General features: G+C 40.4%; 1 protein-coding gene across 2 annotated transcripts; it reads right to left on the reverse strand.

Moving 5' to 3' along the window:
* Nucleotides 1-1,483: 1,483 nt before the first annotated feature.
* On the reverse strand, nt 1,484-16,812 carry CMPK1 (cytidine/uridine monophosphate kinase 1). Of its 2 annotated transcripts, XM_037906981.2 has the most exons (7): nt 16,508-16,812; nt 7,048-7,194; nt 5,803-5,955; nt 3,722-3,798; nt 3,547-3,643; nt 3,121-3,304; nt 1,484-1,936 (listed from the first exon to the last, which is right to left on the reverse strand). In XM_037906981.2, the coding sequence occupies exons 1-6, from the start codon at nt 16,676-16,678 to the stop codon at nt 3,143-3,145; spliced, it is 807 nt and encodes a 268-aa protein (XP_037762909.1). In that variant the 5' UTR covers nt 16,679-16,812; the 3' UTR covers nt 1,484-1,936; nt 3,121-3,142. The 2 variants fall into 2 exon arrangements, with proteins under 2 accessions (XP_037762909.1, XP_037762910.1); XM_037906982.2 differs by lacking the exon at nt 3,121-3,304.
* Between the last annotated feature and the right edge of the window lie 13 nt (nt 16,813-16,825).

Genomic DNA, 16,825 nt, shown 5'->3' on the forward strand with positions numbered 1-16,825 from the left:
CTTAGGTCAGCACATTTAGACATGGAAAACAGTTTCAGTAGTTTTGAAAAGGGGAGGAATTAATCAGGTGAAAGCATTTAAAGGATTTTGTGAAAATCTTCCAAATTCTCAGGAACAAGGCATGGTCCATATTTTCTGTGTTACTAAGCTTTATATTATTTGTGCTCAATAGTCTGACTTTAAACATCCAATGTGTTGGGAAAAAAATCTCTTTTAGCAGTGACTATGTTCCATTGCATATTGAAAACTCTGAACTTGCAGTCTTATAAGCCTCAGTAAAGTAAACAGAGTTTCATGCAAGAGTTGGCCTGAGCAGATCCGAATGCAGGATCAGGACTAAAGTAGTTGTAATTAAATCAAAACTATTATTAACTCACTTGTGACTTCCCCAAGTAGGATTTAAAGACGAGCTGAAGCCCAAAAATTCAAGACCATTTTCCCCTATACATCACAACATCTGTTAGAGTATCACATCTAATTATAGCAGCAGCTGATGTAGCAAAAATAACCTTAATGGATAACGCCAAAAAAAAAAAAAAAAAAGTTAAAATACTCATCCTCAGGTTTCTGGATGTCCTTTAATGAAAGTTCTGGGACTTGAGGAATGCAGGATTGGACCCTTATAGGTCTAGGAGCATTAAAGCTTGTGGAAAAAATGGTATTTAACAAAAGAAAGTCATAATTATATCACAGCTGCACAGTACTTAAATACAGGATGGCTTGTTTCAACCAGTCACTTGTTAATTCCAACTATTACTGCTGACAACTGCACTGCACTAATGCAAGATAATGCCATAAAGCATGAACTAATTTGTTTAAGGGAATGAAACATTTAAAAAAATTCAAACTGGTCAAACGAAGTGCAATAATTAAAAAAACTTTTTAAAACAAACTATTAAAATTATACAATTTTAGGGAAACTACAAGTTTAACCATAAAAATCTCTTTCCCTATATAACAAACCTTAAAGTATTCAACAATACAATAATCAATAATACAGAAATGCCCTTTCATTTGTTACAAAAACAGAACTGTTAAAAGAATAGTTTTACTACTCATCTGCTTGGAGGTTTGTCACTGTCTAATGACTTCATTGTACTTAAGAGCATAATTACCATCACAAAGTGAGTGCTTAGACACTAAACTAACTCTGCAATTCTATTCTTAACCCCTTGCACAGGAGGACTACGCAAAGGGGGTACATTTTCTCTAAGTACTCAATAAATTACAACACATGCTATGCACCCAGAGTTCTAAGAGAGTACCACTTTACCAAAGCACTTTGTACATCTATTGCTTAACAGCTTCACACTGTATTAAATTAGTTAGACGAAAAGTTCTAAAACAAATGCACATGCTAATTTTACAGTTCTGCTTACAGAATTTAGCTGTGGGATAAAAGGACTATCAATTGCATAAAATTTTACTTGGAAAAAGTTTCCTAAGTTTGGTCCAAAAACAGGCTGAGAGTTTTTTTTAAAAAAAAAAAAAAAAAAAAAAAAGATATGTAGGCTCTGCCACTGAGCATTGCTATTTATGGACTCTTAAAAACAGATTTATGGCAATAAGGGATAAGAAAGGCTGCCCATGAATGGCACAAATTGTAAAAGGATTGATAGTCTCTCCAGATTGATTTTGACTACTATCTTTATTTTGTAAGTAACTGAACTAAGTTAGAAAAGAATCCTGAAATTTATTGTATACTATAGCCACAATAAATGAATCCATTCCTATTTAAAAACAATTTAATTTTCAATTAATTGCTTTTCCAACTATCTGTGAACACAAGAAACATTTAAAAAAACCTTTAAAACGATTACAAAAGTGTTGAATTTAGTAGCAGCTATTAAAGCAAGATTCAAGCACAATTTCAAGAGAACTTTCAAGAACGGAACTAGCCTTCTTTGTCAAAAATGTTCACAACCTTGCCAAAAACCTGAAAGAGAAACATTTAATTAAAATTATGGAACATTAAATATTGAGCCATTTTCAGTTAGACGACCACATATAGGTATTGATGGTAAATCAGTATTTTTTAAAATGTACAAGACGTAGTTCATTTTTTTTTTTTTTTTTTTTAAAGACGTGCATATCAGAATAGAGGTGAGGGAATCTGGCACCAAATCCTATTCAGTCTCTCATCTCCATCTATTTTTATTTAGGTTATCAACATTATTACATTTTCTTTTTGTGTGGCAGCATGAGAGCAAACCATCTATAGCAGAAAACTCTTCAAAGGGATTACTACATTTTAAAAAATCTAAACAAAAACACAGTTAAAAAAAACAGGCCCCTGTCACAAGCAGATCCAGATAGGTGAACCCTTGTGGCTTGACTACCAGTGGTCTGTATATAATGAACTAATTGCAAAATGGAGGGCCAATTTCCCAACCTTTATGACCAATAAACCAATAATTAGTAAAACCAATAAACCAAGTAACACCAATAATTAGTAAAACCAGAACTTTTTTCTACTTATAATGTTTAGTTTTTGCATTTCATTCAGCTTCAACAATGAAAAGAGACTAATAAATTTCATTTTCGTTTTTAGTTAGTTTCTATTTTACTTTGTTTTTGTATTTCCATGCACTGGTATAAAAACTGCAGTGTTTGGATTGTACGGGAATATTTGTTTGAAGCAAAACTGGTTCCCAGTTGAGGAGGAAAAAAATTCAATTTATGGAAACATTTTGTTAAAGGAGTGCTCTACCTGTATATATGTAAAAACAATTAGTTAATAGTCAAGGTGGCAGTAGACAGAGCTTAATGTATATGAAGCATAGTTCCTGGGTTTTGTAGAAGCAATAAAACTTCCGGTTGTGTGCACTGCAAATGTCTTCCTTCACATGCTATTTACATCAGTTCTTAACACATTTTATTTGGTTTTAGGTTTCATAAAAAATATATTTTTACAAATTCTAAATTCTGGGCAAAATTTGACGAGACATAGTCCATTTCAATTAGAGATGTAGCCAAACACACACCCAGCTTTCAACCATCCTTCAACTTTAGGTAAGTGAATCATGATCCACCCTTGCTCCCCAGAACTCTCTTGGAAGAGTAGATGGAAAAATCTATATTATGATCCAGTCTGGTGACTGGTCTGGGATTGCACAATACCTTGTTTCACTGGGTCTCAGTGTTAAGAACTACAGCTTGGTTCCTTGGTCCTGAACGCGCAAAGGTTAATAGCATTGTGATGCAATGCATTCAGCCCCAGGGTGAACAGGAAGCACATCATAACTCCAGTTGACTTCCTACATGGAGCCCTCTCTAGCCCTCCTATCTTCCTGTGAGAAGGCAGCTTTTGAGAAGCAGGAAAAGGAGGTGATTAAAGGTGATAAATGGGGAGCTCTTGTAAGAACCCTACCACTAAAAAGAAATAATTATTATATTTGACATTTCATAGGCAGACCAAAAAGACAAAGACTATATGTAAGGGATGGAGAGAAGGGATATCACTGACACTACATCTCAGAAGAAGGGATCCAAAAATATATACCATGTTATTGTAAGCCCAACAATTCATTTGTCCTTGAAACTTACTTCATCAACAGATTTAGAGGCATCCACTTTCCTGACTTTTCCCATTTTCTCATATTGGTCTATTATGGGCTTAGTTGACTGCAGGTATGTATGAAGTCTGTAAGACAGAAAAAGATGTCTCACATCATACAAAGAAAACAAGAAACATAACTATGAAAACTTCTGGGTACAGTACCTCTTTTCTAGACTCTCTCGGTTGTCATCACTCCTACCACTGCTCTTTCCTCTTTCAAGGCAGCGGCCAATACATATCTACCAACAAACACAGAATGAACTCTTAAAAGCATGTGACCATTACCTTTCTATATCTGAAGAAAGACGCAATAACAAATCTTTGTCCTTTGTTCAATAGGCCTAGTTCATTAATGTGAAAACCGACTTGAGGGCGAGTGAACCTGCGCGCACATAGTTCAGTGCATATATTTTACAAAAGATTAGCTAGATCTAGACAGTATTATGAACCAATTTTTGATTCACCTGCCTTTTTAATTGTGGCTTGGGAAATGGGGGGGAGGAGGGGCGGGAGGTGATGGCTTACAGTTTCAAGAGTGACTAATGATATTGGGTGCCCAATCTGAGACACTAAGATTGAATACCTAAACTTTCAGAGAGCAGATGCTCAGCACTGTCTGAAAATCAGACTCTTTAGCTGTCAAGTTTAGCCACTAAAAACGAATATTAAAAAAAAAAAAAATCCATTAGTCTCTTTTGAAAATACAAGCCTATAATATTTAAGGTACACAAACTAAATGTTAACTTACTAGCTCTGAATGACAAGCGTCTTAATTTTTGCTCAGTCAATATCACTGTATTTATTAAATTACTCTGATCTGTAATATATATATATATATATATATATATATAGTGCACAAAGTATAACTGGTTAATAGTTACTAAATACATATAAAGTTATGGTTATATTCTAATGTTAAATGAATAATCTTGATAATACATAGCAAATTTTTTATATATGTCAAGGTGCAAGAGAGGGATCTTTTAAAACAATTTTTCATGTGGAATACATCGCTGATTTAACTTAAATAAAGTAAAAGGCCATTCAGATATTATTGTAGATTACTAGAACTAGTCAGACAAATTTGATCAAGAACTTTTGGGGAGGGGAAGAAATTATCTTTTTTTCAAAAATGAAAGTTTTCATTTAGTTTTTTTTCTCCCCCTCTAATTTATCTGATTGATAGAAATTTCTGATGAAACAATTTAGCCTGTTTGTTCTTTATCATGTTTTTTTCAGCTGGTCATCTTTTGAATTCCCAAGTTTGACTGATCAATTTAACTATGAGATTTTTTTCCAAAATTGAACATGCGCAATTTTAAAATTGAAAAAAAAAAAAAAAAATGAAAAAGATTTTTTAAATTAAAAAAAAAAGTTCCCCAGAAGGTTAATCTACCTACCATTTTAAATGTTTCAGTTTCTGACTAGCTGTAATGGTTACACTTCAGTTTGTGGTGTGTGTGTGAGGAGCTGGGAGCAAGAGGTACTAGGAGCTGAGAGTGAGAACGCATACTGTTGGAGGACTGAGGAGTACAAGCACTATCAGACACCAGGAGGAAGGTCCTATGGTGAGAATAAAGAAGGGGTTGGGAGGAGGCCATGGGGAAGTAGCCCGGGGAGTTGTAGCTGTCACACAGCTGTTCCAGGAAGCACTTTAGACAGCTGCATTCCACAGGGCCCTGGGCTGGAACCCGGAGCAGAGGGCGGACCTGGGCTCCCCCAAAACCTCCCAACTCCTGGTCAGACACAGGAGGAGTTGACCTGGACTGTGGGTTCACGAAAACGGCCAAACTGAGGGCTGCCGTGAAGCTCCAAGGCGAGCAAATCCACCAATAATCCACCAAGACAGAGGAGGAACTTTGTCACAAGATATGTGATACAATCCTTTTGATTTCAAAGGGTTCTTAAGGAAAAACTAAGTTATTCAGAATTGTTGTTCAATATAATTTCTTAACGCAACTGGACATTTGCTATTACTGTGTTCTTCAGAATAGCAATACCTAGATCTAAAACCAATTTACAAAGGAGGTTAGATTATTAACCCCATTTTACACAAGAAGTTTTATAGCTGCCAAGTGAACTACCAAAAATCCTCAGTAGTCATAGCCCCAGGACTTCCTTATGTTGCTAATGCTCATGAATATTGGAAAATTCAGTACCTCCAACATGGTTTTACTGTTCTCGCTGTCTGCCTCTCATCATACAACATGTGAGAACAGTACACAGCAATGATATTTCAATACCTCATTGTCACAGTCGAAAAACAGAACAAAAGACACGTCTGCCTTTCCATCCATAGTCTTATTCCAGCCTTGAAGATTGTCTTCATTCCTGGGGAATCCATCAATCAAGAATTTGTACTTTTGGACATTGGCAGCCATTGTTTGATCCATAGCCTAATAGATAACAGAGTTCAGTTCAATAACTTCTTACACACAAAATAATATATTTGTCTATTAAGTTTTGGTCAGATGTTGACATGATTTACAAACTTTTAACATGAGAGTTTTATTGGACCAACGTCTGTTAGTGAAAGAGAAAAGCTTTGGTGCTGACACAGAGCTCTTCAGGTATGGGAAAAACCATTGAGGGGAGGGATAACTCAGTGGTTTGAGCATTGGCCTGCTAAGCCCAGGGTTGCGAGTTCAATCCTTGAGGGGGCCATTTAGGGATCTGGGGCAAAAATTGGGGATTGGCCCTGCTTTGAGCAGGGGGTTGGACTAGATGACCTCCTGAGGTCCCTTCCAACCCTGATATTCTATGATTCTATGAAGTAAGGTACTCAGACTTTCACAGCTGAACACAAAGTGGAACAGATTGTTTAGCATAAGGAGTTAACACATTGTAAGAGACCATTCAAGATGAAATGGCCAGTTAACACCTCTGCAGTCATAGGACAAAAAAGAGGCAAGGATTAGAAAGGGCCCCAAAGGGTCACACGGGGCGGGGGGAAGGAACCAGCAGCCAGGAAGATGAAGGGGCGGGGCCAGAGCCTCTCCTCTTTGGGCCACGATGCCTGGGACGCTGCCCCGTGCAGCGCAGCGGCTGCACAGTCCCAGGCAGCTGCACGCTCCCAGACAGCTGCTGCGCTGCACTAGGCAGCATCTGGAAGTATCTCCATATGCCAGGGGGAGCCGGGGCAGCAGGAAGACAGAGACCTCTCACAAAATACAATGTGCCCTGAATGTACTTGGTTTTGAATTAGTTTCAGTTAAAAGCTTCAGAGAAAACATTATAAAAATAATAAAATGTATCAAGTGCCCTCTTTGTGCTTTATGTAATGAAAGGCATTGCCTCTTGCCTTCTGTAAGGACCATAACATAGCCATATGTGATTTTAATGAAAAGCAAGTTTACAACATGCACCCATTGCCTATCATCTTCCTCTTGCTGACTTCAAAGGGAGGGAAATGTTTTCTCAGGCTACACCCACTACCTTGTTTGCTTGGAAAGGTGAATCATCAAGACAACAACATTCACTTTTCTTACCCTCTTCAACAAGCTGATAGTAATCTCAACTGGTACGATTGCTCCCTCTTTAATATATTTTTCAATTAGTTCTCCATACTGAGAGCCTGGTCTTTTTCGTTCATCTCGAAGGAGATCGCCTGCAGAAAGGTGGGTGTACCCATATTTCTGAAATACGTATAACAAGTGTTAAGCAGATGAAGACTCCTTTGAGTAAGTACATATCCTAAATTAACCTAGCTGTTAAAATTAATTACATTATCCTATTAATAAAAAGGCAAATTTACAGCCAAAAATAGTCAGTTTGGATAAAAAGCATTCTATTTTCAGCCTCTGTCATGATTTCACAGTATACCCAATATGTGCAGGAAGCCTGGCAGACTGCTGCACCTTGGTTAAAAATTTTCAAAAATGCCTACGTGAGTTTTGAAAATGAGACATAGGCTCCTTAGGCCTGGTCAACACTAAAAACTTCAGTTGGTTTAACTACATTGGTCAAGTGTGAGAAAAATCCACATACCCCAAGTGGCTTAGTTAAACTGACCTAAATCCCCATGTAGACAGCACTAGATTGAAGCTCCTGCTTCACAGCGGGGGTGGATTATCTTTCCCAACGGGAGAACCCCTCCCATGGGCGTAGGTCATGTCTACACTGTGCTGCTGTAGCGCTTTAAGTGTAGACAAGCCCGTAGTCACTTAGATACCTTTGAAAATGTTACCCCTTGTAATGAATTAGATGTTTAAAGTAAACCAAAAGACTAAAAGATACATGTTACAGTCCCACCCAAAATACATGGCTATTTAGAAATTCACTGGCAATTTTAGCCAGTAGATTAAATTTTAATTTAGCAAATGAAAAGGAGTCAGAACAGCTGCTTTACTTAGTAAGCCTGAAGGCAGGTTTGTATTTTAAAATAATTACCTACCTTTACTGCAGATATGGGACTACTATATGTTTAGACTAAGAGTTCTTTATTTAGAAAGGGAGCATGCTCCAAGCAGTGCTGGAAGCTAGAAATACCTGCTTTCTACCTCTGACTCTGACATCATCTGTGGCCTTGGACAAATCACTTATACTCAGCTGTAAAAGCTGTGTGAATAATGGATTTTTTTGGTCTGTTGGCAATTCCAAGAAACTGCTAAAAATAGCTGTGAGCCAAACAAAATGGTTCATTTCATTTGAGCATTTTTTTACATTTTTAGTTCTTTTTAAAATAAAAAACTTTTAATTTTGAAATTTCCTTTATGTCAAATAAAAAATTGGAGGAGTCCGGTGGCACCTTAAAGACTAACAGGTTTATTTGGGCATGAGCTTCCGTGGGTATAAAAACCACTTCTTCAGATGCATGGAGTGAAAATTACAGATACATGCATAACTATACTGGCACATAAAGAAAAGGGAGTTACCTTACAAGTGGAGAATCAGTGATGACAAGGCCAATTCAATCAGGGTGGATGTGGTCCACTCCCAATAATTGATGAGGAGGTGTCAGTACCAAGAGAGGGAAAATTGCTTTTGTAATGAGCCAGTAACAGTCTCTATTCAAGCCCAAATTAATGGCGTTCAGTTCGCAAATGAATTGTAGCACTGCAGTTTCTCTTTGAAGTCTGTTTTTGAAGTTTTTTTGTTGAAGGATGGCTACTTTTAAATCTGGTTATTGAATGTCCAGAGAGATTGAAGTGTTCTCCTACTGGCTTTGTATGTTACCATTCCTGATGTCTGATTTGTGTCCATTTATTCTTTTACGTAGAGACTGTCTGGTTTGGCCAACGTACATGGCAGAAGGGCATTGCTGGCATATATTACATTAGTAGATGTGCAGGTGAATGAGACCCCGATGGTGTGGCTCATGTGATTGGGTCCTATGATGGAGACAGAGTAGGCAATGGGGTTTGTTACAGGGATTGGTTCCTGGGTTAGTGTTTCTGTGGTGTGGTGTGTAGTTGCTGGTGAGTATTTGCTTCAGGTTGGGGGGCTGTCTGTAAGTGAGGACTGGCCTGCCTCCCAAGGTCTGTGAGAGTGAGGGATTGTTTTCCAGGATAGGTTGTAGATCGTTGATGTGCTGGAGAGGTTTCAGCTGGGGGCTGTATGTGATGGCCAGTGGTGTTCTGTTATTTTCCTTGTTGGTCCTCTCCTGTAGTAGGTGACTTCTGGGTACCTGTCTTGCTCTGTCAATCTGTTTCCTCACTTCCCCAGGTGGGTATTGTAATTTTAAGAATGCTTAATAAAGATCTGGTAGGTGTTTGTCTCTGTCTGAGGGATTGGAGAAAATGTGGTTGTATTTTAGGGCTTGGCTGTAGACAATGAATCGTGTGATGTGTCCTGGATGGAGGCTGGAGGCATGTAGGTAAGAATAGTGGTCAGCAGGTTTCCGGTATAGGGTGGTGTTTATGGGACCATCATTTATTTGCACTGTGGTGTCCAGGAAGTGGATCTCTTGTTTGGAGGGTCCAGGCTGAGGTTGATGGTGGCATGGAAATTGTTGAAACCCAGGTGGAATTCTTCAAGGGTCTCCTTCCTGTGGGTCCATATGATGAAGATATAATCAATGTAGCACAAGTAGAGGAGGGGTGCTAGGGGATGAGAGCTGAGGAAGCGTTGTTCTAAGTCAGCCATAAAAATGTTGGCATACTGTGGGGCCATGCGGGTACCCATAGCAGTGCCGCTGAGCTGAGTTGTCTCCAAATCTGAAATGGTTGTGGGTGAGGACAAAGTTACAAAGCTCAGCCACCAGGTGTGCTGTGGCCTCATCAGGGATACTTGTAGTCCATCCTTGTGTGGAATATTGGTGTAAAGAGCTTCTATGTCCAAGGTGGCTAGGATGGTGTTTTTAGGAAGATGACCAATCACTGTAGTTTCTTCAGGAAGTCGGTGGTATATGCTTGTGTCTGTAATTTTCACTCCATGCATCTGAAGAAGTGTTTTTTACCTACCAAAGCTTATGCCCAAATAAATCTGTTAGTCTTTAAGGTGCCACTGGACTCCTCATTGTTTTTGTGGATCCAGACTAACATGGCTACCCCACTGATAAAAAAAACTGGAAACATTTCATTTACAAAATGTCATAACAAAATGTTTTGATTTTTTCTTAGGGGTGTTTTTTTTGTTGTTGACCAAAACAATCTGGCAAAATCAACATGAATTGGCAAAATGTTTTGGTGTGATCCAATCTGCATATTTGCCAAAAAATGTTTTGGTCAAAAAATTTCATCCAGCTGTACTCCACAGTTTCCCTATTTGCTAAATGGGGATAACATTACTAACCAAATGCCTAACAGCGTTGTGAGAAGGAGTTAATGTTCGCCAATTGCTTTGCGGATGTGACATACTAAGTAGTAGGAACTATATGTATATTAGGTAGTTTTGATGAAGTTGTCCTGGTTTCTTTATTCTTATTTTTCAAAAAAAAGAAAAAAATCCCTGTTTTGTATGCATTTCAGTTATATGCATACACTGAAACCAGGAAACTGAGCACATATGTTGAGCCAGGTGGCAGTCTCCACGGAGAGTGTCAGGATGTGACACGGGTAATCCATGAGAGAAGCTAGTGTCTTCCCCTAGTGCTGATGTGGCAGTCCAGGCTAAGCAGCTAGACTGATGCTATTAGAAATCTCTCAATATACTGTATTCTTTCTATAGAAAGAAATACAGCAGGGAGTCTATATGCAAACGTATCATACAGATAGCAGTATTTAGTCTAAACATCTATCACTCTTGTATTTTGTGGTCAATTAAGGCATTTTAAAAACATTAAAATACTCTAACATAAACCCTCACCGAAAAGCACGTGTTAGACCTATGCTTTTCTAAGGTACCCATCACCATAGAATTTAGACACCAGAAGTAAAATACATATGTGCTCATACTGTACAGAGAACAGATTTCAGAGTTCAGAATGATAAATCTCAGCAGGAAAAAGTTAGAAAAGGAGAATTTTTTAGTTGTACTAGTGTCAGTTAACTACAGAAATGTCACGTACATAAGGTCTTTTTTAAAAGTAAGTTTTTAATATTACATAAAACTTTAACAAGATTACACACAGCTAGTTCTATAAAACAGGTATTAGAGACATAACCTAGGAACATACCAAAATTAAATTACAATTCTAAGAATACAAAATAGAGTATGTATGTATATCTTTACTCTAAGTTTTAGTCCGGAAAAAACACCAAAACAAAACAGAGTTTAGGGTTATCCGCTTGGCTGCAATGATAGCCACAGCAAATTTCAACAAAGGAGCCTGGGCAGAATAGTAATGTGCATACTTCCCTTTTATGGCTGTGATCTTGGGATTTAAAACCTTGGCTACTAAATAAATACAGTAGACGTATTACACAACTCACCAAGCAAGCTTAAAAATATTTAGTTGCTTTCCAGCTCTACCCACAGAAGCCTGGAAAGGCAGTTTTGCTATAATCACAATTTAAGAAACGATATAATTACTTAAATCCCCAAAAAACTGCAGACAGCTGGAGAAAAAAATAAAGCATGCAAGATTTTGCCCTAAATGACCATGAAGAGAAACTCTAGCTACATTCTCTATTACCTTACTGTATTTTTGTTCAAATGGGCAGTGCATTTAGATATGCTTATTTAATTGTAAATCTACACATTAACTATGACCTGCAGAAGCCATAAACCAGAGTAAAGCTTTTTATAAGCAAGAAGTTTTACTCTCCAGAACCCAAAATTAACATGTAGCTCTTCTTGCTACAATTAAAGAATTATGATATTTTTAACATTAAGTTAAACATTAAGGAGAAAAGAGGAAGACAAAATAATCCCCTTGGTTTCATGGGATTACAGCACCATTTAATTTTCCTCAGCATTTTTTCTTTTCATGCAAGAAGAAACACTGACTCAATCTTTGGAATTCTCTTTACAACAGCAAACTAAAATAGTTTTAAATAGATGAACAGGAAAGAGCGAGACAGAAGTATTTTAAAGTGAGCTTGTTAAATAGGGATGTTTCTAATTACATTAAATTCTAATTTGGAATGCTTTTCAGAATGGATTAGTTGAGCTACATAACAGACAGCCTGCTCCTCCAGAATTTGTTAAATTTTCAAACACCTTCCAGCTTTCTTCCATGCTGCCTCTCATGCTTGGGAGGAGCTCCCTGCAAACATCCATAAAGCTACCTCGTTATCCTTCTTCTAACTCTCCTTCACTGAGATGTCTATGGAAAACTTATAAGTCTGCTAACACAACTGCCTACGATGCTGTCTCATTGTTTCATTGTATCTCCGTTTCACTGTTTCCGTCTATTACTTAGATTGTAATCTATTTGGAGCAGGGACCATCTTGTTGTTCTATTTGTACAGCACCTAGCACATCCATGGGGTCCTGATCCATGATTGAGGCACGTAGGTGCTTTGGTAATGCAAATAATAAATTATAGTAACTCAATGGCAAAACTTCCATTCGTTGACTTTGATGAGATCAAAATCCAAAGGAAACACTTTGTCACATTTATTTACAAGATTTAAAACTAAGAATCTGGATTTCCAATCTTTAAATAGAAGATTGCTGAGAAATGATACTCAACCGGTTGCTGCCTGTCTTCATGAAGCTATCTCTTTATGGCTCTCAGAGGAGTGCTCCCTCTTGTCTCATGCAAGGCAAGCATTTAGAAAATGAACTGGAGCTAAAGAGATTTATTTTCTCTTCCAGAAGCCAGGAAAGGAAATGTCATCGGCAAAACTTTTGTCTTTCGGGGTGTGCGTGTGTGTGTTTTTTTAACACCTCTGAAAGACAAAAGTTAGGCTCTCCTGCCAATAAAGCTAACCCCGCTTGTTGGGGGTAGGAGTCTTTTGGCATTCAATTGCCAGTGTAGACTTAGCCTTAGTTCTTTTTGTTATGTCTCTTACTTCCATGGGTGAAAGTAACTTAAAGGACTTACCTGTACGCAGGGCGGCCGGGCGGGAGGGGCAGGGCTGGGGCCCGACTCCCCTAGCCAGCCCTTCAGCACTGCCTGGCCTGCACCACCTGGGGCTCCGGCAGTGATTTAAAGGGCCCAGAGCTCCAGCCGCTGCCGGGAGCCCTGGGCCCTTTTAAATCACCGGGCCCCAGAGCAGCTGCCCCTTTTGCCCCCTCCACCCCCGCCCATCAGCAGCCCTGCTGGTACGGCCCTTAAAGTGCTGCCGCGGCAATGCTTTAACGTCAGCTATGTACCAGCCCATACCGGTGGCCACTTTCTTACCGGTATGCTGTACTGGCCCGTACTGGCTTACTTTCATCTCTGCCTACTCCTAAGGATTTCCCCTTCCTAGGTTTAATACTAGCAAAGTTAACATGTAATACTTTTCGGGTAGTGGATATAATTCAAGCAGCAGTGACTCATTTGACTCCCTCCTCCTCAAGTGGTCTTTATCCAATTACTTTAGGATACCAAACCAAGTATGGGGCAGCAGCCACAGAAGCTACTTCAGCCCAGAGGCTGCATTAATGGCTTGCAATTATATTCCCCCCAGCACTACAAAACTTCCCTATGGTTGAAGCTTGTTTGTTGTGTACCAAGGGCAGGATTTGACCCAAAGTAACAAAAAGGCTTTTTGAAAGTTACTAGCCTTACATCCCACAACTTAATTTAAAAAAAAAAAAAAAAAACCTGTTTGAGTTAGAGTTCATAATTTATGGTGAAAACCCTATTATGGCTTAAATATTAAATTAGAGAGACAGTATCCTTTTCTCTCTCTAATATCCTGGGACCAACACAGCTCCAACAACACTTTATGCAATCTTAAATGCCAGTTTTCAGTCTGGACTAAATTTTTATAATGAAGTTATACAGTATGGAAAACTAGGGTATAATGTAACAGTAGAGTACCATTATAGTTTCTCCACCACGCATCACTAGAAAACAGAAACAAAAATGCTAGTGCCAGGACTTGCGGTTTTTCCTTCTGAAGTTTAAGCAATGTGAGCATTGTTATGGTTCTTAGTCATTGCTTTCATGTGGGTGTGGACAAACCTCCATCATTTATGGCACTCATCATGCATGAAATATCCAAGTCTACTCCTAAAAGGCTCTATTTGAAGGCATTTAGCCTTAAATACACCATAACTATCCAACAGAACAGAATTTCATCATCCTGATTGTTAAAGGGGTCTGCTTCTGTATGTAAAGAATTGTCAGCTATTAACCATCAGCTATTCCGCCCCTCTTCTAAACATCTTTTCCATCTTAAAGTACTGTTAAACTAAAAAGAATTTGAAATATTTAGAAATGTTGTGTGAAATTCTATAATTAAATCATGCAATTAATCTCTTAATGCCAGTTTGAAAATCTTTGATGGCAGAAAAGACAATGATTAATTTAACACAGGACACACATAAAGACTCACTCTGCACAACTTGTGACCTCCATCACATTCAGCTGCTGAGCAAAGTTTCACTTCTATTTTTGCTTATAATATAATCTGATTTTCACAATTTACAGCATACACTACTGTAAAGCACCATATTTGATTTGAGATTGTTCTGGACCAATAGATATGGAGGATTTTTCTGAGGCAGGTTGTATGGAATGAAGACAGTTTGGACATGTCATACTTTCTCATTCCCCAGCATTCTGCACTATAAAGTAGTGTTGAAAGTATGCAACTCCCACCCCCCTCCCTGGGGCCCCATGTCTCAAACCAAGATCTAGAGCACCATCATTGCCAGGAGGAGATGGATCGGTCATGTGCTTCGGATAGAAACTGATTCTATCACGAGAGCAGCAATAAGATGGACACCTGAAGGCAAGCGAAAATGAGGCTGTCTGAAAACAACCTGGCGAAGGAAGCCAAGCTGAAAAAATTAGGGCACAGCTAGGGAACCACTGAAAGACTTGCCAGTAACAGACAGGAATGTAGGAGCTTCATCACTGCCCTAAATGCCAGAGGCTTAATAGGAACATGATGATGATGAAAGCACCATATACCTCTGGAATAATAAACCCGTTGTACCCGATATTGCAACCCCCCACAGTATCTTTGAGGGACATTCTCTTAAATTTATTAATGGTTTATGTATGATTGTGTTCCACTCCATGAGGGAGGGTTACCAACAGTTTTTCCAGGAACTACAAACAGTAGGAGGTAATTAAGTCAAGTCATTGAGTGGACCATGGAGGGGACCACAGTTGTGTTAGGTGCTGTACAAATACAAAAGATACCTTGGGGAAAGGAGTAAGAAACAGGGGACACAGAAGGTACGCCAACACTACAATAAAAGAGACTGCAGCATGGCCACAGCTGGCTTGAATTAGCTGACTCAGGCTCATGGGACTAAAAATTGCAGTGTAGATATTTGGGCTTGGGCTGAAGCCTGGGCTCTGAAACCCTACAAGGAAGATGGGTCTCAGAGCCTGGACCCAAATGTCTACAGACTGCAATTTTAACCCTGCAAGTCAAATCAGGGCTTGTCTACGCTGAAAAAACTGCAACTCCACCACTGTAGTGCTTCAGTGGAGACACCTACTCCAGTGGGAGGGGTTCTCTGATTGAAGTAGGTACTCCACCTCCCTGAGAGACAGTAGCTAGGGCAAAAGAAGAATTCTCCCAGTGATTTAGCACTGTCTATGCTCAGGGGGGTTGGTTTAATTGCATCGCTCAGGGGTGTGGATTTTTCACATCCTTGAGTCATGTAGTTATATTGACATAATTTCCTTGTGTAGACCAGGCCTCAATTGACCCGGGCTCTGAGACTCAGAGCCAAGGGTTTTTTATTGCAGTGTGGATGTATCCAAAGAGGCCCTGGCAGAAAGGTAAGGGGAAATGGGACACACAGGTCCCTGGACTCTGGCAAGCACACCCATCAGCTCTAGCTAGGTCTGTGATTATTGTTAATCGTGAACATCTTCCTGCACAATACCACCCGCACCCCCAATCTTAACTCTGCCCATGGTCCTGTGGATAACATGCAGACACAGAACATGACCTACATACACCAGAGTCTAGTAGGTACGTCTGTGCCTCTACCACACACACCCCTTGCAGAGATGCCCATTTCCCCAGCTTTGCACTGGAGGAGCTAGGGCCCTAGAGGCTGGGACTTCAGTCTGGGTGCCCAGAAGGGAAATGTGGGGGCTCCAATGTGCACTTGGAGAAACAAGTGGGTTTCTTTTCAAATACACCAAAAATAGCCTTTTGCACCTTTAACCCAGACTGAGAGCTAGAACTTCCCTAACCGCCTAGAAATAGAAACCGAACCGCAGGGAAAACATTATAACGGGCCGCCTCCCGCCCCCTCCCTGGGGCCCCATGTCCAAGCCCCCGCTCACCCCCGCAGGGCCGTGGAAACGAAACCCCGCGCAGGCTGAGCCACAAGACTGCCAGTCCCGCCATGCCCCGCGCCGCTTCGCGGGGAAGATGCCAAGAGCCCCGCGCCGCGTTGCATGCTGGGGGGTGTAGTCCGCTCGCTCTCTGAGGCTGCGGCGGCAAGGGGGGAGGGGGAGTTTGCGGACACTGAGACCCTCCCCGCTGCGCTTCTCACCTCCACGATGCGGGCGCACTGGGTCCCCTTGCCAGCCCCGGGCCCGCCCAGGACGAACACAACCAGCGGCTTCATGAGGAGGAGGAGGCGGCGCGGAGCGGCGGCGGTTCGGAGGCAGCGAGCGCGAGGGCTGAGGCGAGCCGCTACCACCAGCGGGCAGCGACAGAACATGCACGGCCCGCGAGGGAGCGGCTAGGGAGCGGGGCAGGGAGGGAGGCCAGGCCGCCCAACCGCCACCGGCTGTCACACGCCGGCTGCTGACGTGGGAGGGAAAGTGCTTCCGGGTGCGGGGGCGCGCGGGGCGCTGTCCGCAGCTGG

This window comes from Chelonia mydas, chromosome 8, assembly GCF_015237465.2.
Source record: "Chelonia mydas isolate rCheMyd1 chromosome 8, rCheMyd1.pri.v2, whole genome shotgun sequence".
Taxonomy (NCBI): Eukaryota; Metazoa; Chordata; order Testudines; family Cheloniidae; genus Chelonia; species Chelonia mydas.